The 24,721-nt window shown below is 35.0% G+C and overlaps 1 protein-coding gene across 4 annotated transcripts in view; it reads left to right on the top strand.

Annotated features, from left to right (window-relative positions):
• The window catches only part of LAMA2 (laminin subunit alpha 2), a 599,838-nt gene that overhangs the window by 367,282 nt on the left and 207,835 nt on the right, over positions 1 to 24,721 (top strand). For 2 of the 4 annotated variants that reach the window (XM_087865477.1, XM_087865478.1), the window contains exons 19-23: positions 3,641 to 3,852; positions 10,116 to 10,222; positions 10,988 to 11,251; positions 15,533 to 15,713; positions 18,734 to 18,870. In XM_087865477.1, the coding sequence (XP_087721603.1) occupies positions 3,641 to 3,852; positions 10,116 to 10,222; positions 10,988 to 11,251; positions 15,533 to 15,713; positions 18,734 to 18,870 (901 nt within the window). The remainder of the gene's footprint in view (positions 1 to 3,640; positions 3,853 to 10,115; positions 10,223 to 10,987; positions 11,252 to 15,532; positions 15,714 to 18,733; positions 18,871 to 24,721) is intronic. The other 2 variants (XM_045805578.2, XM_087865479.1) reach the window with 1 other exon arrangement.

Consider the following 24,721-nt stretch of genomic DNA (forward strand, 5'->3'; position numbering starts at 1 on the left):
GAGAATGCAGAAAGTATTAGAACCTAATTGCTTAAAATTTGGAAAATTACCTATAATTTTATCCATATGATTCATATTCTAGGTCAGAAAATTTTCTTTTTGCTTTTAAATTTCAGTTCTAAAATCCTATTTAGATATTCTCTGCTTCATAAATTCCTGACTTTGAATTGAGTCTAATTGCCATATTACCACTGTGCTGGTGAGAATTTCTACTTATGCCTGAGTCTCCTTGAGCTCTTGAGTCTCAGACATGGAGTGTGCAGTCACAGAAATAGAAAAAGCAAGACAGTCATACTCAGTAGTACTATTAGCAAAACTGTGACTCCAAGTAAGGTTTCAAAGTCTGCTCCTATGGGGCTGTGCAGTTTGTATACTGCAGGAAAGTACTCAGCCAAGGGGGCGATTAGGAGCTTGAATCCCATGTACTCAGGATGTCCACTTTCTCTTTGTTTCTCTGCATATGCTCAAAGAGGACCCTTTTCTTCCCCTAATTTGCAGAAAGAAACCACATAAGCAGGCAAACTCACTAGTCTTTAACTGCTTCAGTCACATGGGAAATAGTAAGAATGCATCCCTTTTGCATAGCCACTCCCATTTACTCTCCAGCCACCCTCCTCTGTGCCTTCGCCAATACTGTTCCCTCTGACTAGAAGCCTGCAGCCCTTCCACTCCTCCACGTGAGAATCACCCTGCTCAACTTCTCCAATTCAACTCTATCATCCTGAAAGGGTCCTTGATTAATCCTCATCTGAATTGGTTGCCCTTTTCTGTGCTTTCATGGGAACATTGGCATATCCGTAGTAGCTCCCTGCTACCTTTTTAAGTATGTCTTTCTTCTCCATGGACTGCAGTATAAAGACAGTGCCTTATTTATATTAGTCTGATCAAGTGTTCAGTAGGTATTTGAGGAAGGGCAGGAGAGGAAAAGAGCAAGAGCTTTTCTAGTATGCTTATAGAGATTGAAGCACTGTATTTAGTCTGTAAGTAATGGGACGATAGGCCACATATTTTAGCCAAAAGTTATTGAAAAAATGATGCAGCAGAGTAAGAGAAATCTTGCCACTGTTGCTCTGCACTTCTCATTGGCCAATTCTCTTCATTTCTGCTATCCTCGCTTTCCCTCTCTCATCTCTCTCTCTCTCTCTAATATTGTTCCTAAGTCATCAGTAAAAAGAACCATATTACATAATGGCACATGGCATCTAGAATCTCATCTACATTAAAGGGTCTCTTTCTAAAATAGTACAATTTGGTATAAAAAAAATTAGCAAATGTCGAAGGGAACAGGGACTTTGTATTGTCAGGATGTCCATCTGTAGCAAGGAAACCAATAAATTCTGCTAAGAAATGTCCTCATTCTGCCTTGCGTATGAAAATGAGAGACCCTGAGATTTCAAATTACAATTAGTTTTGTAGAGTGAAAAACTGAGAGGCTGGCAAGGTCTAAAGGGCTGTCATTCATACTAATTTTTAATTAAGTGACTCCAACTTGATCAGACTATAAAACACTATTATTATTATTAACAAAAGTTATAGGATTAGCAGTATTATATTCACTGACCCTAGAATTACTTTAAAATTTCTACAGCACATTTTTATGTCTCTAAAACTATCCTATGTATGGAAACACACACACACATACACACCAGTAGTAGAACCTGAATGCACACTTTCAATAGATGGCATATGAATTATCCATCATGTATATTCAGTATGCTTTCTTACGTGTTCTACAACAAAAAATAAGAGGTGCTTCTTCGGTTATTCTACTTAATTGTAATTATTTTCTCATGAACAAAATGTTCCTTTTTATTGTAGGAGAATTTTGAGCTTATTAATCAGTATCTATGTTAAGAAAAATTCCCAGATCTTGTTATTTAATGCCATCTCTCCTGAGAGCAGTAAGTCATTTTGAGGAAAGTGAGCTGAAAATAATGGGTTTTCGTTGGCTGCGATAATGCTCATTGTATATCATTATTCTAGTGGAGCAAAGTCACTCTCTTAATGGTAAACACAATGAGATGCGAGTATATGAGGATGTGATCTTAAGCTCTGCATATCAAGTAAGGCAAGGAGAATTGGGTTAAAATTCAAAAGTGTCTTCCTATTATCTTTATGGAATACCACTTCTGAAGGGATTGTGGGGAATTTTTATCCACTAGAATGTTCATATTTTATGATAGGTAATTAATAAGCAATTATATTTGTGGGCGGCATATTCTTCCAAGCAGTATTTATACTATGACTTCCACAATTTATACAGTATTTTGTGAATATAATGAAAACTAGTAATTTCATTTTAAAAATTATGGGAAAAGGTTAATTCTGTTAAAAAAAAGATTATTATGGCACTTACAAGTGTTCTAGAAAACTCAGAGTCATTAATGACTTTGGCCCATAATCGTGATGTTATTAAAGTATCCTCACATGATGTAATGGATTTAAATCATTTCTCTGTTGAGTGGAAGAGAGCCTTTCTCTACACAGAGACTTATATATCTGTGAGTAGATGAGCATAAAAGTAGTGTACCATTGCAATTATGTTCTCCCACATTGTTTTTGTTCCCCTTCAATTTTGATCTTTGATGCAAAAGACTTTTTATTTCTCAAAGATGGTGCAGATGACAGGGCCAGCCTGACTGTAAGACTAGAGAGGCACTGTTTTGTTTCTCCTTTGGCAAGTGTGGCTTAATAAGAAGCATGAACAAATGTAACTGAAAGAGAAGACAGAGCGGCGTATAAATAGATGCCTCCTAAAAACCCGTATCTGTGCATCTGTGACATTAAGTAGCATTTTGAAACAACAGATGGATAAAGGGAAATTTGATACTATAATTTAAAAAACCTTCTCTGCTATGCCTCATAAATAAACAAACTTGTTTTTCCAATAATAGGTAAAATAGTATTTTGTCCTTTAAAAAAAAAAAGAGAGACCTAGAGTTTGCTAATACAAGTTGTGGGCACAATTAAGCATCACCTTACGGCATGTTACCCTAAGACGCAGGCATACGTGCTTCTTGGTAAAGGCTCATCAATGAAAATCTGCATCTGTACGGAAATGCAAATATATACAAACCTATTATTAATGCAGCGCTACCCACAGCCCCCACCTGAATCGTAATGAAAATCTTTTGAGTCACAATTTTCTATTTAATAAATTCTGAATTCTCGCTGCTGAATTTCCTTGCAAGTCTGTTTCCTCATAACAAGCTTTTGTTACAACAACAACAAAAAATGTGAACCTTACATATTTGTACAGAAAACAACCAACTGGAGTAGATACATATGATGTGTTGCACTACAAAGGCTTTCCAACATGGACCTGGATTCCTCTAGAGTGCCAGCAGCAGATTTCTTATTATGCTTTGGTCTCGTCTTCAATGCCAGTGACAAGATTCTTTTTTTTTTTTTCTTCCTGGCTGAAATCTAATTACTAGTGGGGCTGGCAGGATTTCATCTTGTATCTACACTGCAGTTATAGAAAAACATTTTTTAATCACCTTGCATTCGCGAAAAGGAGCACTTAAAAGGAAAACCTATCCTCCTGGGAGAGGGGAGCATGAAAAATATATAAACATTGCCCTCCGATGGGTTTCATGAGTTCCTCCCAAATACTCACTGATGAAATTTTTCCCCGTAGGTGTGCGGAAGGCTATTTTGGACAACCTTCTCTACCTGGAGGCTCATGTCAGCCATGCCAATGCAATGACAACCTTGACTTCTCCGTCCCTGGCAGCTGTGACAGCTTGTCTGGCTCCTGTCTGATATGTAAGCCAGGTACCACAGGCCGCTTCTGTGAGCTCTGTGCTGATGGATATTTTGGAGACGCAGTTGATGCAAAGAACTGTCAGCGTAAGTCCTGAACTATTGACACCCCTGACAGAATTGATGCGTTGCGCCTCCAAGCAGCTGATGAGTTCTTGGGTGGGGATTGGAGGGTGGGAAATTCTGTGGGTATGTGTATCCTGGATGCACAGCCTATGCACAGAGTCAGCACATCCTCAACTATTTCTTTGTACTAATAGAGTCAATCCTTTGAAAATCACTGCACGGTCAAAGGGTTGTTTTTCAAACAAGGCACACATATGTTTACCTGTGGATTGAAGATTTTAAAATAAACTTATGCCCATGATAAGAGAGAAGAAGTTAGTAATTAGGTAAGCCCCATTTATCCTTGTTGTTTATCTCAATGGTAATCATTTTCTTAAAAATGAATTTCTCTGTCCATATTATTTCTTTGGTATCTGTTTGTAGGTGTTCATCTGTTATGTTTTCAAATGTGAACTTTACATTCTTGCATTTCATAAGAGGTGTAAAATCCTGCCCATATTTCTACACACTGGCGTTTGTAACTGTCGAATGATTGACCTTCACCATAGGACTCTTCACAGAATGATATTTCTGTGTTTCCTTTCACTAAATTAGCTGTTGTAGGGCCTCATCCTTGTTAGTCGGAACATTGCTCCTGTCACCTGTACCTCCGTAGCTGCGTTATTTGGCATTGCGCAGAATTTACTAATGCTTTGTATTAGCAGGAACATGATATGCAAGGGAAATCTTGTTGTGCAGAATCCAGTGGAATGTGAATCCATGTCACCACCTGAATATTTTACACCATCCTCGACTTCACCTGCTGCCGTAGTCTTTAGGTAGGGCAGGTTATGATATCCACAGTTCACTTCTGCCAACTTCATTATGTAAGAAGGAATTCTTCCAGTCCTGAATTCAGTTAGGACCTAGGAGCTGCAAAATGATAGAAACCACTGTAGTGTCTTGTTATTATCTCTGCTGTAAACACCAAAGACCAGGTAGGACACCCCATTTCAGTAACAAATGCATCTTTCTTCCCATAGGTTTAGAAGATGAGCGCCAGATTTTTGTTATTTAAAAATGACAATTTGTTAAATTAAAAACAAATTACTCTCATACTCTGGTCTCTCTTCAGATCAAATACGTCTTTCACCTTTTATTAAAAAATAAAAAGCACACAAAAAAATCCATAAATCACTCTCTAGAATAATAAGCATTTATTATTATCCCCTATAAATTGGTGGTTTTTTTATAACAAAATTTCCACCAGGCTCAGAAGTGCCTTTAAACACTGTAGGTTTACCTGTGTAAAATCATAGGGAGCTTAAGAAATTCTCCCATTCAAAGTACATCATCTAGGATCTACAGTGTCTAGCTACGTGACCCTGGACAAGACAGTTGACCTCACGGAGATCGTTTCCTCGTTTACATAAAAGGTCACGATTTCCTGTGGGGATCAGAGGCTCTAGCACATGGAGAGTATCCAGGGCATTGCTTGGGCCTGGGATGCTCACACGTGGTAGCTCCTTCGACAGTAGTGTTCATAGAAGTTGTATCTGTGGTTCGCTCATTTAAGGGCTGTGTGACCTCTTTTTCTATCTTCCAGTAACTCCCTCCATAAGGTTGAGGAGATCTTTCCACTCATTTTATTGTGATAAATTGGGAATCTGTGGCATAAGAACACATAGGAAAATATGGCATAAAAACATTTTTAAACCATCACCTGCTTTTATACTACTTGCCATGAGATACATATAGAAATGATTAGGGTTTTTAATGGTCTTTAGCATAGAAAAATATAAGAAACATCTATTTTTATAATTTTTCATATATACAATAGCTCATCTATGCATAGGTAAAACCCTCAAGAAAAGAAAATTCATGATAAATCATTATTTTAGTTTCCTCTGGGTTTGTTCATGGAAAGTACACCACTACAAAGAAATATATTTTGCTTTTTAAATTTATGTGTGATTGTTTAGGTCATACATTTCATTTAAAAATGCCACTTAAAAATGTATATTGCTTTTGTTATTCTTTCAAGTTTTTATTTTAATTCCAGTTAGTTAACATATAGTATAATATCACTTTCGGGAGTAGAATTTAGTGATCTGTCACTTACATACAACACCCAATGCCCATCACAACAGGTGCCCTCCTATTAATGCCCATCACCCATTTAACCCATCTGCCCGCCCCACCCCCATTCATCTACTCTCCAGCAACCCTCAGTTTGTTCTCTAGCTAAGAGTCTGCTTTATGGTTTGTGCCTCTCTCTTTTCTTCCCCCTATGTTCATCTGTTTTGTTTCTTAAAATCCACATATGAGTGAAATCCTATTTTATTTGTCTTTCTCTGACTGACTTATTTCGTTTAGCATAATATGCTCTAGCTCCATCCACATTATTACAAATGGCAAGATTTCATTTTTATTTCTGAATAATGTTCCATTGTATATATGCCACATCTTCTTCATTCATTCATCACTTAACGGACATATGGGCTCTTTCCATAATTTGGCTATTGTTGATAATGATGCTATGAACATTGGGGTGCATGTGTCCCTTGGAATCAGTATTTTGTATCCTTTGGGTAAATACCTCGTAGTGCAGTGGATATGTTGTAGGGTAGGTCTATTTTTAACTTTTTGAGGGACCTCCATACTGTTTTCCAGAGTGGCTACCAGTTTGCATTCCCACCAATAGTGTAAGAGGGTTCCCCTTTCTCCACATCCTCGACAACGTCTGCTGTTTCCTGTGTTGTTGATTTTAGCCATTCTGACTGGTGTGAGGTGATATCTCATTGTAGTTTTGATTTGGATTTCTCTGATGGTGAGTGATATTAAGCATCTTTTCATGTGTCTGTTAGCTATCTGGATGTCTTCTTCAGAAAAATGACTATTCATTTCTTCCACCCATTTCTTAACTGGATTATTTGTTTTTTGGGTGTTGAGTTTGATAAGTTCTTTATAGATTTTGGATCTAACCCTTTATTAGATATGCCATTTGCAAAAATCTTCTCCCATTCCATAGGTTGCCTTTTAGTTTTGTTGATTGTTTCCTTTGAGGGGAGAAGCTTTTTATCTTGATGAGTTCCCATTAGTGCATTTTTGCTTTTGTTTCCCTTGTCTCTGGAGACATGTCTTGTAAGAAGTTGCTATAGCCAAGGTCAAAGGGGCTGCTGCCTGTGTTCTCCTCTAGGATTTTGATGGTTTCCTGTCTCAATTTAGGTCTTTCATCCATTCTGAATTTATTTTTGTGTATAGTGTGACAAAGTGGTCCAGTTTCATTCTTCTGCATGTTGCTGTCCAGTTTTCCCAACACCATTTGTTGAAGAGACTTTTTCCATTGGATATTTTGTCCTGTTTTGTTGAAGATGAGTAGACCAAATAGTTGTGGGCCCATTTCTGGGTTTCCTATTCTGTTCCACTGATCTAAGTGTCTGTTTTTGTGCCAGTACCAATTGTCTTGATGATTACAGCTTTATAATATAGCTTGAGGTCTGGAATTGTGATGCTTCCAGCTTTGCTTTTCTTTTTCAAGATTGCCTTGGCTATTCTGGGTTTTTTATGTTCCATACAAGTTTAAGGATTGTTTGTTGTAGATCTGTGAAAAATGCTGGTGATATTTTGATTGGGATTGCATTTAATGTATAGATGGCTTTAGGCAGTATAGACGTTTTAACAATATTTGTTCTACCATTCCATGAGCATGGAATGTTTTTCCATTCTTTGTGTCTTCAATTTCATTCATAAGCGTGCTATAGTTTTCAGAGTACAGATTTATTACCTCTTCGGTTAGGTTTATTCCTGGGTATCTTCTGATCTTTAGTGCAAATGTTAGTGGGATTGATTCCTTGATTTCTCTTTCTGCCATTTCATTATTGGTGTACAGAAATGCAACAGATTTCTGTACATTGATTTGTATCCTGAGATTTCTTTTGTCATTTTTAAGATGATGTTAATTTATGGTAAATTTAATCCTATATTCCTCACTCTAAGAAAAAAAATGACTTTTAAATTCTAAATTATGTGAGATCTTAAAAATTGAAGTATATATATGAGACTCACATAAAGAAATTAAAAATGTACTTTAATAGGGATGTATGGGGACAGATGGAAGCTACACTTGTGAACAGAGTATAATGTATAAACTTGTTGAACTACTATGGTGTTCTCCCGAAACTAATGTAACACGGTGTGTAACTATTCTCATTTTAAAAAAATAATAAAAGTTCATTAATTTAAAAAAGAAATTAAAATATATACAACAGTTCTAGTGTCAAGTGAAGTAGATATTTACAGAAAATATTTTTTTTAGCATTTTTTCACCCCTTGCTATAGAGTATGCTTCAGCTTTTCCTAGGGAAAGTCACAGCTGCTGCTAAGGCCAGTTCTTCAATGGCCACCAGCCTTGTATCAAGTTAGCAGACACTGAAGGCCAAATTGCTGGGAATAAAATCCAGCAATTTTTAGGAAAGCAGTAAAGCTAAGTAGAACCTTGAGTCAGATGAACAGGAAAATAACATAGGCCAATGGAGTAGCTATTTTTAATGTATTTATAAGTTGTGCTCAAATCAAAGTATCCAGAGACACGAGGTATTGTACAAAATTTACCCAAACCATCTATGAATATTTTAAATTCCTACGTCATCTCCCCCTCACCTTTTTATTCTAGTATCAATGCAATTATGTGTACCATTAAAAATACACTTGTAGACTACGGAATGAGCCATTAATTATGTTCTATTCGTGATAAAGCCCTTTAATTTTTAGACTGATTTATTATATATCTCAGAATAGCATCAAACAACTTCATAACACAGCAATGACAAAAGATTACTTAAACCAAATGTATTGGAAATAGTGTTTAAGTTGTAAAACAAAGTTATTTTTAGAAATTATAATGGTATGTTCCTAATACATTTGAAACATTGTTTTCATCTTATATATTTTGTAAATGGATATATTTGACATATAACATTCTGTAAATCTAAGGTGTACAACATGTTACTTTGATATGTTTATATATTGCAATGATTGCCATTATAGCAGTATTTATTCCACAATATAGTACAATATTATTTATATTTTTTATACTGTGTACTAGAGCAGTATAGCTTATTTACTACTCATTATTTACTACTTGCAAGTGTGTACCCTTAAACAACAGCAGTCCATCCCCTGGTAAACCACCATTTTACTATCTGTTTTTTATGAGTTTGATTTTTTTCAGATTCCACATATAGGTGATACTATGTAGTAGTTGGCTTTCTTTGTCTGACTTATTTCACTTAGCATAATGTGGTCAGGGTCAAAAAAAAAAAATGTGGTCAGGGTCCATCCATGTTGTTGCAAATGGCAGGATATTCTCCTTTGTCATGGCTGAATAATATTTCATCATGTATATACAACGTATCTTTTTTTTATCCTTTCATCTTTGATGGACATTAAGTTATTTCTAGATCTTGACTATTGTAAATAATGCTGCAGTAAACATAAGAGTGTATATATCTCTTTGAAATACTGTTTTCATTTCCTTTAAGTGTATACACAGTAGTAGAATTGCTGGATTGTATGGCAGTTCTATTTTTAATTTTTTGAGGAACCTCCACCTTGTTTTCCCAAGTGGTTGGACCAATTTACATTCCCACCAACAGTGTATAAGCGTACCCTTTTCACCACATCCTTGCCAGCATCTGTTGTTTCTTGCTTTCTTGATAATAGCCATTCTAATAGGTATCAGGTGCTATTTCATTGTGGTTTTGACTTGCATTTCTTTGGTGGCTAGTGATGTTGAACATCTTTTCACATGCCTGTTGGCCATTTTGATGTCCTCTTTGGAAAATGTCTACTTAGTTCTTCTGCCTTACATACCTTTCTAACCTTAAAGGGGTGTGTGTGTTCATGTATGTGTGTGCGTGTGTGTGTTTGTATACACACACACAAGATTTATATATTATATAATTCATATAATACATTGTATATAATATATAATATTAAATATAATGTATATAATATTTATAATTCACTCTCAAAATTGGAATAGTAATGATTACAGTAATGTTTTAACAACTTATTATGTGTCAGACACTGTCATATAGCTTTACATGAATCATTTCTACAGCTTGTAAAGTCGTTATAAGAATCAAATGCTATAATGCCTAATAGAATACCTAGCAAATCAGAAAATATTCTTTTCTAAAACTTAGTTCCAATGTTACCATCTGGGGCATATTATTATTTAACAAGCTTATTAATACTACAGGAAGTGTTTTCCCAACCACAGATCTCTCTTTTTTTTGCAGCTTGTCGCTGTAATGTCAACAGCTCCTTCTCTGAGAGTTGCCATGCCCGGACAGGACAGTGTGAATGCAAGCCTAATGTGCAGGGACGGCGGTGTGATGAGTGTAAGGTAAGGAATAGGAGCTGATGAAGAATCACTTCCTCCTTGAAAATGTTCATTAGCTTTCAATGACATACATGTTAAATATATTGAAAGAGGAGTTCAGATTATCCAGTGCTACATGTACCATCACTGTGCTCATTGAAATTTTTTTTCCAAATAGAAAAAAAAAAGTTGCTGTACACTACCTTTTGACCTTCAACCTATTTTTCCTTGGCAGTGAATTTGTGTAATATTTACTGTAATTCAGATGTTTTTGAAACAAATAGCATATACATTTAATCCCAGCCTATAGTGAGTAAAATACTCTTTGCTCTTATGTTGGCCAAATGAAATGCATCACACCCTTTGCTTTTACCAAACACTTTGTTCTAAACAGTTCTATCATTTAAAAGTTAGTTCCAGTGAGCCCTCTACTTAACGGAAGTTTTCAATAGAGAAGCTAACCCACATATTTTTAGATACATAATTTTTTTCTAAAATGAAACAAAAAAATCAAAATATGTTGTTCTCTGCTCCTGAGCATATTGCCCTGCTTTCAGGATGGCAAGCATCTTCGATCCCTCCGTGAGAGTGATGGACCCGCACTCCCTCTTTCTTATAAATATGTATGTTTGATGATAAAGACTGTTAAACAGAGCAAGCATTTCTCAGATGGCAAACTGGCCTTTCTGTAGTAAAAGTTGGAAAATATCATCAGAGTCGATCTCTTGAATAATATCATATGCTCTTTTGTTCCTTTGTTTTGTTTTATTTTTCTATCGGCTTTTAAAGCCCGGTATGTGGTGGGATCCAGAGAAGCAATTCTGTGTGCTTTGTGACTGCAATCCCGTTGGCTCGGTGACACCGCAGTGTGATGGGACAGGAAGATGTACGTGTAAATCTGGCTTCGTAGGGCGACAGTGCCGCCTGAGCGGGCAGGTGCAGCGGCAAGAGGCGCCGTCAAAGAGAGCGCAGCGGGTGCTGGCGCCTCCCCAGAGGTGGGCTGTTGGCAGCCCCAGCGGGTGCCCTCGGGGAGCCTATCGGGCCCCAGCTCCGGTAATCGCAGAGGCGCTGCATGGCTTATGCCTCCGCATGTCGTGTTCCGTGTGCTGCGGCGGACCTTCCCCGATGGCATTTTCCCGAAATAATGGTGGCTCAGTGTGCAACTGCCAATGTAAACACTAGGCGATTCCTGCTTCAAGCCTTGCCTTTTGAAAGTAGCTCTGTGTATTTTTAAAAGTATATTCAAGTTCAGAGGTTCGTAAAAGTTTCAACTAACCATGGATGTGGAGAAACGAAAGTTCATTTGTGGAAACCTATGATCTTGGAAGGGATTTCAGGCAGCATCTGGAGCAAATTCACTTCTACGAAGGAAGAAATGAAGGGAAATCTAGCAGAAAAAGTGACTTTCCTGAGAAAATGTAGCCCATCGTTCTGACATTCTGCAACATTTCATCATAATTGATGGCTTTGTGGCTTTTCCGCGTTGTAAGTTTGCCCATAGTTACCACAGTCGCACGTTTTCACGTCCTACGAATGTACCACGTACACAAAGTAAGGAAGCATGTTTTCTGCTACAGAAGTTTAGCCTCCCATCTTACAAGGCAAAAGAAACCAAAACAGGAAGGAAGAGAGAAAGAGAGGAAGGGGAGGGAAAGAAGGAGGAAGGAAGAAGAATAGGTCCACGACCCTGTTGCAGGAGACCAGATTTGCCAGGATAGAATCACAGCCTGCGCTGCCCAGGGGTTGGCAGGGGCAGGTAACAGAAGAAGGGGAGAGTAAAGTAAAAACCAAAGGAGTAGAAAAGAAAAGAAAAAAAAAATCATGCAGTACTTCTAGGCTCTTTCTTGGCATTTTAAGAAAACGAGTTCTGATATCAGACCACCTCAGGTCAAATCCCAGTCTGGCCACTTGCTAGGTGTAAGACAGTTTCATAAATCTTTCTGTAGCGGGACCCACTGCATAGGGCTTGTGTCAGTTGGATCCTCCAAGCAGCAAAGGCAAAGAGATTTGGGGGGGGGGGGAATGCCTGTGAAAGATAAAGGAGAGAACATAGTGCGCAGGGAGCCTTTTGTTGCAGGGCAGGCCTGACTGAAGTGAAAGGAAAAAGGGAAGGAAAAGTTGGGTGGAAAAGCCTCATTCTTTGCCTTCTGCCAAGACGCCAAATGCACACCAGGCCAAAGGGGAGTGCCTGAGCACCATTTAGCCGTTAGAGGAATCCTGGGTTGGGCAGGAAGGCTCTAGTTCTTTATTATCATCAGCCATTGACTTGGAGAAGCATAAGGTGGTGTGAGCTTCTGCATTGGGTCCACAAGAGGGAGGACGTCAACCCGCCACACTCGCACTGCAGAATCTCTCGTAGGGACATCTGTCCAGGCACCTCATTGGCTTCCAGATTGTCATGGGATCGGTGCATAAGGCACGCAGCTGGAGGGTTCTTAGTAAATGTTAGGTGTTATTACTGTGGTTATTATTGTTGCTATTAGATGAAGAAATCTTTTAAAAAGATTGTTTTTCAAAAACAAAGAAAAAAATGCATACAATTTAAAAGGGATAAGAACTGATCAAAATTTCTCCACGATAGAAAATTAGCAGAAATTCAACCCTTATTCATAACGCTTTTCCTACATATCCTATAGTACTTTGTACAGGGTGGTGTTTCCTGAGACCATTTTTCCTCCGGGACAGTATGTGTGAGAGTAAAGAGCACAGACTCTGAAGCCAGGCTGACTGACAAGGAATCCTGATTGTGCGCTTGGCTAGCTGGTGGCCTTAGGCAAATTACTTGACTTTTCTGTGCCTCAGTTTCCTCAGTCTGTAGAAAGGTGATGGTAATAACTATCTCCCAGGATTGTCTGGAGGATTAAATGAATTCATGTTTGCGAAGGGCTTCAGAACAGTGCTTAGCACCCAGCAAGCTTAGTATATAAGTGCTCATTGTCGTTACCACCCCAAGTGAAAATAATTTCCGGGAGATCATCAGACCTCTCATTGACACTGGATAGGGACTGTTTCCCGTGTTCCTTTTACCTCATTAATCTTCATCACTGACTAGGATTCTCTACTCTTTGAGTTTATTTACTACAGAGATTTTTCCCTAGTCTCCGAATTAAATTTTTGTACATCAAATTTATTAAAATTTTGTTGCTGAAGTTTGTTTCTATTTGTTTTGATGTAACTTAACTTTAAAATTACATTAAATATTTGAAAAGTATGGTGAAGATATTTCTTCTTACATATTTTTTACATAATGAACTTCAGAATTTTCTCAACAACTATGATTTATATACTAAGCTATTTAATCCTATATAGATATATTCATTAAAGATATACAGACATGCCAGCTGAAGAAAAATTTAGGAAATAAAGATGAACTTATTTTCTTTACAATTCAGATTTCTAAGTCAAGAAAATTTAAGAAATAAATGCAAAATAGTTTGCATAAAAAATCCAAATATATTTATGATTCAGACTTTTAAAAAATGATTTTAATGTAGTATTATTTAGTCTTTTTTCTATGTATATATGTTTCTATTTGTGTGTGTCTGAGTGGTATGTATGTCATTATAGGTATATGACTGGAATAATAGTGTGTATATAATTTTGTGTTCTGCTTTTTGAAATTTTGCATAATGCTGTGTCCTAAGCGTATTCCTATCATTAAAACTGCTTCAAAACAGGATTTTAATGATGGCATATTGTATAATAACATGAATGTATCATAATTTAATTTATTCAACTTTATCTCTAACATTGAGTAGTTATTCTCATAAATAATACTGTAATGGGCATGCTCATACTTTAACTATTTTCCCAATTTCTGATTATTTCTCTGGGTCAGGTATCTAGAATTTTACAGTTAATTGCTTTTTACGAATAAAAATCTTCTATGTCTTAATCTTTCCTTATATAAAGAAATTTAACTTCAAAATTGTGCTATGTCATTTGTTAGAACTGATACTTTCTTCTTTTTTTATTTTAGTACCAGTAGAGTTAACATACAGTGCTATATTAGTTTCAGGTGTACAATATACTGATTCCACAAACACACTTTCTTTAATATATGATGACATCTGAATTTGAACTGGAAATAAAAACAAAGCCAGCAGTAAATACAAGGATTAAATGATTATTAAACTCAATCAACCCATTTTATGTTTAAAAACCAAGACTTTTCTTAGCTATAGTCATTTTAAGAGACTAATTTTCAGTGCAATTTTGTTTCCTGAACTGTTTTTCATACTGTTAACAATAATGGCAAAAACATATAATGAGCCTTATTTGTTTCTCTTTGGGTGGCTCCCATTAAATAGCAAGATTTATTCTTACCAGGAAGTAACTATTAAGTCTAATAATCCAAAATAGGAATTATTTTTTACAAAGAAGTAATTACCGAGACTTATTTTTCAGGTTAAAATATCATAATAATGTGACACAGTTCATATTTAAAAATGCAACCCTGTTGTACTTTAAGTAGGATATGCACTTTTTGATTTTCTAGTAGAGGTAATTTTTAATCCATCCACAGTTTCTAACATAGTCACTCTAGGTCAGATAACATGTATTTCACGCCAAAGCTAGTAATGCAAACCGATCATAGAAAGTTATTTGCTGTGCATAGATAAGAGATATGCCTAGGAATAACTCATCAGAGAATAAAAGTTTCCTTTCGTCTACCTAATCGGATGCTTTGATGTGTGTTCTCTCAAATCAATTTTAGTTGTTAAAATGAAACCCAAGAAACTAGATGTTTGTAAAGCAATTATTTTGTCAGTGTAGGCATAAACCTGTAAGTTATATTTATAATGTGAGCTCTAGAATGATAATTAGAAGTATTTATAGAGCGATGACAAAAATTAGATCAAATACTAGAGGAAATATGTTTATTTTAACTGTAGGCTTCTGGTCAATAATATCGAAAACATTTTTAACAAGGAGAAGGAGTTCATAAGGTCTAAAATTAGTCAATTCAGATGATTAGGAATGAAGCAAGTAAATTTTTCAATTGAAATATAAGTAAGACCCCCTAGCTTAGTTCCACATTGCCGTTAAAATCTTGGAAATTATAGGGAAAGACTGGTGAAAATATAGCAGACATAAAGGATAATACCCTAATTCTGCTGTTAACTTTGATAAAATTTTCAAGTAATCGTACTCTTCTCTTTGGATCTTGTAGAAAAGGATCCTTTAGGTGAAATTACGGCCTCATTGTCATAATACCAGTGAAGAACCTCGACAACCCATAGGTTCCTCTTTCCTGCCTCATCTATGGTATTGTGCATCCTGTTTCATAATGAGTTAATTGATTTAATTTTTCTCTTTCCTTTTCTATGCTAGCCTGAAACCTTTGGCCTACAATCAGGAAGGGGCTGTGTTCCCTGCAATTGCAATTCCTTTGGGTCTAAATCATTCGACTGTGAAGAGAGCGGTCAGTGTTGGTGCCAGCCTGGAGTGTCAGGAAAGAAATGTGACCGCTGTGCCCATGGCTATTTCAACTTCCAAGAAGGAGGCTGCACAGGTCTGTAAATAAGACTAAGCCCCACACATTCGTTCTCTGGTTTTGGCATTTTGGGAAGCAGCAGTGTGTTCTTCTGCATTCCCAGAGTTGAAAGCAAAGGCACCTTGACAACAAATATATGATCCAAAATATTTAACTTAATAAGTACTGTATATTTATTTTAAATAAACTAACAAATGAAATATATTGCAGTGTGAAACATTACCCTATAAATAACTGCTTGCAAGTGCTCAATAAAAAATCCATCAGCAGGTCTCAATTCTGCTGTGTCCCTTCCTGTCTATGACCACCAGTTACTCACTCAACAGCTACTGTAGCCTGAAAGTCAAATGCTCAGTTTTTCTTTTGCCAGTGTTCTCTTAGTTTAAACTTCACTCTCAAGTTAATACAGTTCAACTTTCCCTTTTCCTATTGCAAAATTGGTACAAGGATCAGAGAAGTTAATACCGTTTTCAGGTACAAAAAAAAAAAAATGTTTTCATCTACTTTCATGTGCCTTGAAAGCTATGATGTTGCAAGAAAGAAACAGATTCGCTAGTTTTTGGGGAAATGCAGGAAGGCTTCTAACCATGATTTCCCACAAGCAGTGTCCTTATGTTTTTCCCACAAATCATGAATTAAGAAAATAGGAATTAGCATACTACAGATGAAAGTGAAGATCGAACATTAGCCTTGATTTATATGCCACTAATTTGGAATTGACCCTTATTCCAACATTCACTAGATTATCACCTTTGCTTACTAAACTCACTGATTCAACAGTGATGATACCATAATAAATATGCGGTAAGATTTTAAAACACTATTATTGACTATTGTAGCAAATTTATGTAAGAAACGTCAGGAGTAATATTTCAAATTGTTATAAAGAACAATACCTTTAGATATTCTCAACCACTTGCAATATACACTTTGTATCATAAAGATTAGCCATTATATTATTCTGAAATTTGTAATTGTGGATCTTCTAAGAATCTGTATGTAATCTCTAATATCTATATATATTTAAATTATGCTGCATTTTAAAATATATTGTTCTTTTTTTAAGTTTTATTTATTTATTTGAGAGATAGAGAGAGAGCGTGAGCAGGAGGAGGGGCAGCGGGGAAGGAAAATAGAGGGGGGGAAGAATTTCAAGCAACCTCTGAGCCAAGCACGGAGCCTGAGGCAGGGCTCAATCCCAGGACTCTGAGACCAAGACCCCAGATGAAATCAAGAGTTGGACGCCCAGCCAACTGAACTACTCAGACGTCCCTAAAGTTTACTGCTCTTTAAATCCAACTCTTACTAACATGTTCAGTTAATGTGAATTAATACAATGATACTGTGCATTCAAATATATTCACTACCAGAAATTATAAGTAAGACAAAGAGTATTTTTTAAAACTACGAAATGGTGATAATATTAGAAATACAAACTCAGTAGCATTCAAATCCAGAGAAACAGGACAGAAAACAGCCCCAAACAGGCAGGACAGCATTATGGTTGAGGGTATGTCTTCCACCAAGTAGCTCGGACCAGTTCAGTGGCTCCACGGGTAACTAGTTAAGTGACCTTGACTGAGTGACTGGGTCTTGCTGTCTCTCTATAAAATTTATCCATTAACTCAAGAAAACAATGATATCTATTGCACTGTGTTTTCCTAAGAATTAGTTGAGTTAATGGCTATAAAATAGAGTACTGCCTGTCATGTAGGCACCATGTAAGTGTTTATCATTGTTATTATTATTATCACTGTTTATTAGTATTCTGAATTGTGGTAAACATTCTGTTTGGGGAGGGAAAAACTAGCTAATTATTCAAGTCTCCTCCCTACTCAGTTTTATGATTCCATTGAAGAACTGCTTAGAGGATTTCTATTTGCAAGTAACGATTCGAACCATCCCATGACATTTTTTAGCACATAAATTTGAACATAATGTGAACTATTTTTCTTCTTAATAAATGGCACATACAAAATAAATCCTTTGACTTAAAATTAACAACAGCAATAATAATAACAAAAACAACAGCTAACCTTTATTTGGTGTTTATGTCCAGTATTATACTAAACATTTTTCACAGCTGGTATGGAATGCTGTGAGCAATGATAATTGTGATCCCTTAAAAATTGAACTTAATCAAATATTCTAAATGTATTTCATTTAAAGATGTAATCATCATATAATCAATTAAAAGGTTTCTTATAACATTAGTCTTCTGTCTGAGTCTGAGTATCTGGTGGTTTTTCTCCCTTTGCTTTCACTTCAATTTGAAACACTGCACTAAAGTATACTTACTAACTGATTCAACTATAGCTAATAAGTAGTGTACATTGCTCCTTGAAACACCTCTGAAATAATTTTTTTTTCAAATCTTATTTTTGCATCCTTGGAGAATTTGTACTCTTCATAATCATAGCTAAGAAAATGAAAAATCTATTGAAAAGAATAGGCAGGTGGTAAATAAAACTCAAAAATACCTTCACACATGCGCACGCACACACACACACACACACACTTACATAACCCAGCTGTTTTAAATTTTTGCAAAACTGAAATATCCTGGTGTATGGCAATTATAACTATGCACAATACACTGAATTTAAGAAGCCTATTGAGCTTATTGGTTTTTATTACAAAACAGAGTCATCAACAGGAAGGAAATATGAATCTATACAGCATAGAAAAATTAGTTATGAACTTAGAATGACTATGGAAACAAAATTTTAAGCTTTATGGTACCTAGATACAGTTAACATAGAATTTGATATTCCACTTCTTTCTTTCTTTAAATTTAGTTGAAAAACTAAAAATATTTTACCTTTTGAAATTATTAAAAGCAATACAATATAATTTTATTGATCAACTCCTCTGTGAAAAACTGCTTACTATGATTTAAAATATGAACGAGGTAAGTTTCACTTTCAAGGATCCTTAACCATAATATAGAAAATAAAACAACACAAATCCCAATATAAAGTCTGTATTTTCTGGCAAATTTTTACTATTTTACTATTTTTTCCCTTTCACCTATGAAGCTTGTGACTGTTCCCATCTGGGAAATAATTGTGATCCAAAGACTGGTCAGTGCATTTGCCCTCCCAACACCATTGGAGAGAAATGTTCCAAATGTGCACCTAATACCTGGGGCCACAGCATCACCACTGGTTGTAAGGTGAGTTAATTGCTTTATCTTATCTGATCATGTTTTAAGAAATTTTTTTAATTTTGTTAAAGCTTTATAGTTGGGGCAATCAAAAGCCAATGTTATATTATAAAACAGGATAGAACTATCAGTGCAGATTGATTGGAGTTACTGATCACTATCTTACATTTTAATTGTGGGAAATATGATGATGTAAACATTTATGTATCTTCATTCATGGTGCCTATCAAAAAAAAAAAACAGGAAAAATTATAATAAAACCAGAAACAGCAGCAGCTTCATACCTAAACACAGTGAAATATCTGCAAAGTACAAGGAAATTAAGAACTAACTAATTAAAGGAATTTGCCAAAAATCTATAGTAATTGCCCCCAAATTATGACTAGGTTTCAGTTTTCAAGAAGAAGTTAAGAGGATTCTGTGGAGTCATATTAACAGCCTTTAGCTTGAAAGACTCCTCATTTTTCCCGTGGGCATACCGTAGAACGTGGCATGACCAGATTACTAATGTTACGTTACATACATAACAGCAATTGCAGTTATATGGGTGAGAGAGGACAGAGTGTGGCCCCAGTCAGTGAGCCTCCGTGAAGACAGAGAGTAGGTTATGTTACTGCTGGTATCGCCTGGTAAACTCATAGGTTTGGAGGCTAAGAAAGAGAAGTCTTAAGAACAAGTCCTGGGTTTTGCTTTTCAGGAAATTAGATGAAAGTATTATTTACTGCTAGAGGGATTATAGGAGACTCAAGTTCAGGTAGGAAAAGGTGATGAGTTCAGGATTTTTGTGTCAGTGTTTTACGAGATTTGACCAGTGATTACAGTTGTATTACTGCCCCTTATGCCCCCTTGTAGTCTACTTCCCCTCACCCCTCAATCAGCACCAGGAAACTACGGTTTCTCCTTCTATCACTGTAGTTATGTTATTTCTACAAATTCATATAAATCAAGCCATATTCCATGTTGTTGTTGTTTGGGTTGTGTTTGTTTGGGGATTATTTTTGGTCTGGCTTCCTTTACTTAGTATAATGCCTTTGTAAGTCATCCATACTGTTGCATAATATCAGTAGTTTGTTATTTTTAAGTGTTTAATAATTTTACATTAGCTGACATGCTCTGACTTGTTTATTTATTTACCATTTAATGGGCATTTGGGTCATTTCCAGTGTGGGCTGTTATGAATAATTTTGCTATGAACACCAGTGTACAAGTCAAAAGCATCGGTGTAGATGTATGATTTCATTTCTCGTCACAAGAATACTCTACATCCTTCCCAGCACTTGGGATTCCGACTGATTTTAAGCATTCAGTTGGGTGTTTATTTATTTATTTGCATTACTTTAATGTCCAGTGATAATGGGAATAATTTTATTTGTTTGCCATTTATATATCTTCTTGTGCGAAGTGTTGATACAAATCTTTTCTATTTTGGGTTGTTAGTTTTCTCAGTAATGTGCTGCAAGTGTTCTTTACATCTTCCAAATGCAAGTCTTTTAACATATGTGTGTTCTATAACTGTTTTCTCCCACTATACAGCTTGTATTTTATTCCCTCTGTAGTATCGTCATCTAATTTTTATAAAGGCTAGTTTTTATTATCTTTTCCTTTCATGGCATGCTTTTTATTTTCTAAGGAATACGTATTTACTTAAGTCAAGATCTAAAGATACCTTTCCTGTACTTTCTTCAAGAAATTTTATAGTTTTGGCTTTGACATTTAGGTCCACATTCCATTTTCAATATTAATTTTCCGTATGGTTTGAGGTAACGGTCGAAGTTCACTTTTTATTGGATATCCAATTTTTCCAACATCATTTTTGAAAAAATTGTTCTTTCCCAATGAATTACTTTGGTCAAAATAAAATAACCATATATGTCCCTCGTACATTTTTTAACTCTATTCTGTTTCGTTGATCTGTGTCCGTCCTGGTACTAACAAGGTACTGTCTTGATCACTGCAGCATTCTAGCCTAGTATGAAATCAGGTAGTGTAAACTCTCCAGTTGCTTTTCATTGCCAATACCTTTGGGGTACATTAGATCCTTGCATTTCCATATAGATTTTTAAAGCAGTTTATCAATTTATTTTTTAAAAGCCTTCTGGGATTCGATTGGGATGACTGAATCTACAGGTCAATTTGGGAAAAATCAACATTTTAAGAGTATTGCATCTTCCAGTGTATGAATATGACATGATTTTTAATTTTGTTGTCTGTAATTTTTTTCTCAGCAATGTTTTATAGTTTTTGGTGTGCAAATCTTGTACATGTTCTGTTAAATTTATCATTGTGTTTCATATTTTTTACAAAATGTTATTTGTTTCATTTCAATTTCCCATTGTAGCCAGCATAGAAAACTGCAATTATTTTTATATATTAACTTTCTATACTGCATCCGTGCTAAGCTTATTCTAGTTATTTTTTGGTAAATTCATTAGGATTTTCTATGTAGACAATCATTCCATCTGCAAATTGAGTTTTACTTCTTTCCTTTCCCACCCATGTAACTTTTATTTCATTTTCTTGACCTATTACAGTAAAATGCTTGCAGTGCTGGGAACAAATATCCTTTCCTTATTCCTTAAGTTAAGTAGAAGGCATTCAGTCTTTTACAGTTCAGAATGTTGTTAGCTGTATTTTATTTACAGACGCTCTTTATCAGTTTGAGGATGTTCCTCATGTTCCTAGTCTTAAGTACTTTTATCAAGGATATATGTCCAATTTTGTCAAATGCATCTTCTACATCTGTTGAGATGATCATACGATTTTTCTTTTTCAGCTGTTAGTATGATAAATCATATTAATTGATTTTCAAATGTTGAGCCGACTTGTCAATCCTCAGATAAATCCTGCTTGATCGTGAGGGATTATCCACTTTAAATTATTTTAGATTGTGTTTGCTACCATTTTGTTAATAACCTCTGTGTCTCTGTTCATAAGGAATATTGGTTCATAGTTTAGGGGTTTTTTTTGGTAGTTTTATTGTCTAGTTTTGTTATTGGGGTGCTGCTAGCCTCATGAAATAGATTGGGAAGTATTCCTTTCTCGTAGTTTCTGAAAGAGTTTGCATAATCAATGAAAATCAATGACAACAAAAATACTTTAGAAAAAAGACAATGAGGCCAAAAAATGATTCTTTGAAATTATTAATAAAGCTGGTAATACTCTAAGAAGATTGATCAAGAAAATAAAGAGAGAAGAAAGCAATAACCAAAATCAGGAATAAAGAGGATCCTGCATATGTTAAAAGAATAATATGAAAATAATACGAGCAACTTTAACCAATAAATTTGATAACTGTACAAAATAGCAATTCCTTCTGTTTACTTTGAGTTTAATTTTCTCTTATGTTCCAAGTTTCTTAAGATGAAAGATCATTGACTTGAGATTTCTCTTCTTTACTAATATAAACACTTCATGTTATAAATTTCCTCCCAGGCACTAATTTAGTTGCATACCACACATTTTGATATGCTGTTTAAATTTTCTTTGTTAAAATCTTATTTATTTTATTATTTATTTGTGATTTGTTGATTATTTAGAAGTATGTTGTATCTTTCTGTTATATCTGTATTGTAATACATACAGCATACTTTGTATTATTCATTTCTTTGGAATTTATAGAGATTTGTTTTATGTCTCAGAATTGTGGCCATTTTGATTAATGTACTAGCAAACAATGTGTATTCTGGTATAATTGGATGAAATCTTCTATAAAAGTCAGTTATCCTTAATGATTTTTGTGTGTACACATTCTATCAATAACAGAGTGTTTATACTTATGATTTATCAATTTTTTTTCTTTTAGTTCTCTCAGGTTTTGATTCATGTATTTTGGAGTGATAATACTAGGTGTATATGCATTTAGAATTATTATGTCTTTTTGAAAAGTTGATGCCTTTATTAATATGAGATGTCCCTCTTTATCTTGGGTAATGTTTCTTCTTCTGAAGAGTATTTTTTTCTGATAATTATATACCCATTGTTCCATCTTTCTTTTGATTGGTATTTGTCTGGTTTACATTTTTCCACACTATCATTAACTCCATCTCTTTTTTAAAATTTAGTATGTTTCTTTTAGTTAGAATATATTTAAATCTCTGTTGTTCCTCTGATCTTAATTGGATTATTTAACACATTTCCATTTAATGTAATTATCAGTATGGTTGGGTTAAGTCTGCATTTTGCTGCTTGCTTTGCCCTATCTGCTCTTGCCTACTTTTTTCTTCTTTTCTATCTTATTTTGGATTCAGTAATTTTTATAATTATATTTTATCTTCACATTTGACTTATTAACTATACCTATTTTATGTTTTTTGTCTTTGTCTAGGGATGTACATCTTACCTTTTCAAAACGTATCTTAAAATAATAGTACACACTTTAGCATAGAAACCTGACAAGAGTAAACCTCTAATTCCCCTTTTTATCCTTTATGTTACTCCCTTTCTTGTCCTTTGTTATTGTTGTCATACATTTTACTTCTATATATTATATATCCTACAATATAATCTTATGATTTTGATTTAAATAGTCAATTATCTTTTTAAAAGGCAAAGATGCTGCTTTTCTGTTTTTACACACATGCATCAATTCTCGTGCTGTTCATTCCTTTGTGTACAGCCAAATTTCTGTTTCATATTGTGTGTCTTTTTCCATTAGCTACATTGTTAATTACTACTATTATTATTTCTAGTATTTCAGGCCTGCTGACAATGATTCTTTCAATTTTGTACGTTCAAAAACTATTTTTCCTTCATCTTTCAAAGATATTTTTTCTAGGTATAAAATCTTAAATCCTGGTTTTCAGCAATTTGATTATGCTGTCTTTTGTGATTTTCTTGTTTATTTCTCATGTAGTGAGTTGGACCTGTTGGATCTGTGGGATCACAGTTTTTATTAAATTGGAAAATTTCTAGCCACTGCCTCTTCAAATACTTCTCTTTTCTTTACCCCCATGTCTCCTTCTGGAGCTCATTTTGTGTATGTTGGTCCGCTTGGTAATTTTCCACAGCTGACTAAGATTCTGTTCATTCTTGCATTCTTGTTTTTCTGTATTCTTCACTTTTGATAGTTTCTATTGTTAAGTGTCCAAACCTACTGATATTTTTTTTTCCTGCGCTGTCTAATCTGTTTTTAATCTAGTTGGTTATATTTTTTTCATTTCAAATTTTTCATCTATAAAATATCCAGTTGGATATTTTTATATCTTTCATTTCTCTCCTCATTATAGTCACATTTCCATTTATTCTCTAAAATATATATAATATTTATAAATATCAGCTTTTGCAATATGATTGTCTGCTAATTCCACCATTTCTTTTATTTCAATATTATTCCTAATGGCTGATTTTTCCTGGTTATGAATCATAGTTTGTTGCTTCTCTCCATGCCTTATAATTTTTATTTAGATGCCAGATGTACATTTTCCATTGTTGCATATTGGCTTTCATTGTATTCCTTTAAAGAGTATTGAACTTTATCTTGGCAAATAGGTTAGTTACTCACTGATCACTTGGATCTTTTTAAGCCTTGCTTTTAAGTTTTTAGTTTAGTTTTGTTTTATTTTAGGGAGGGTCTAGAGCAGGCTTTAATCTAGGGGTCATTTAGCTCTACTACTAAGGGGCTAAGTGCATTGAGAACAGAACCTAGTGCATTACTGTGTCTTTCTACTTGGGCTGTTGGGAATATGAATTATTTCAAGCTTTCTGTGAGCTCTAGGAATTTTTTCAGCCTATGGCTTTCCAATTTATTTTTCCCTTTCAGCCACATAGAAATGTTACCCCATGCATACATAGATCAGTACTCAGCCAAAGATTCAAGGGGACCCTTCTGCAGATCTCTGGAATACTCTCTGTGTGTGACTTT

The sequence above is a fragment of the Ursus americanus genome, chromosome 11 (genome assembly GCF_024610735.1).
Source record: "Ursus americanus isolate L20-20 chromosome 11, mUrsAme1.1.p, whole genome shotgun sequence".
NCBI lineage: Eukaryota > Metazoa > Chordata > Mammalia > Carnivora > Ursidae > Ursus > Ursus americanus.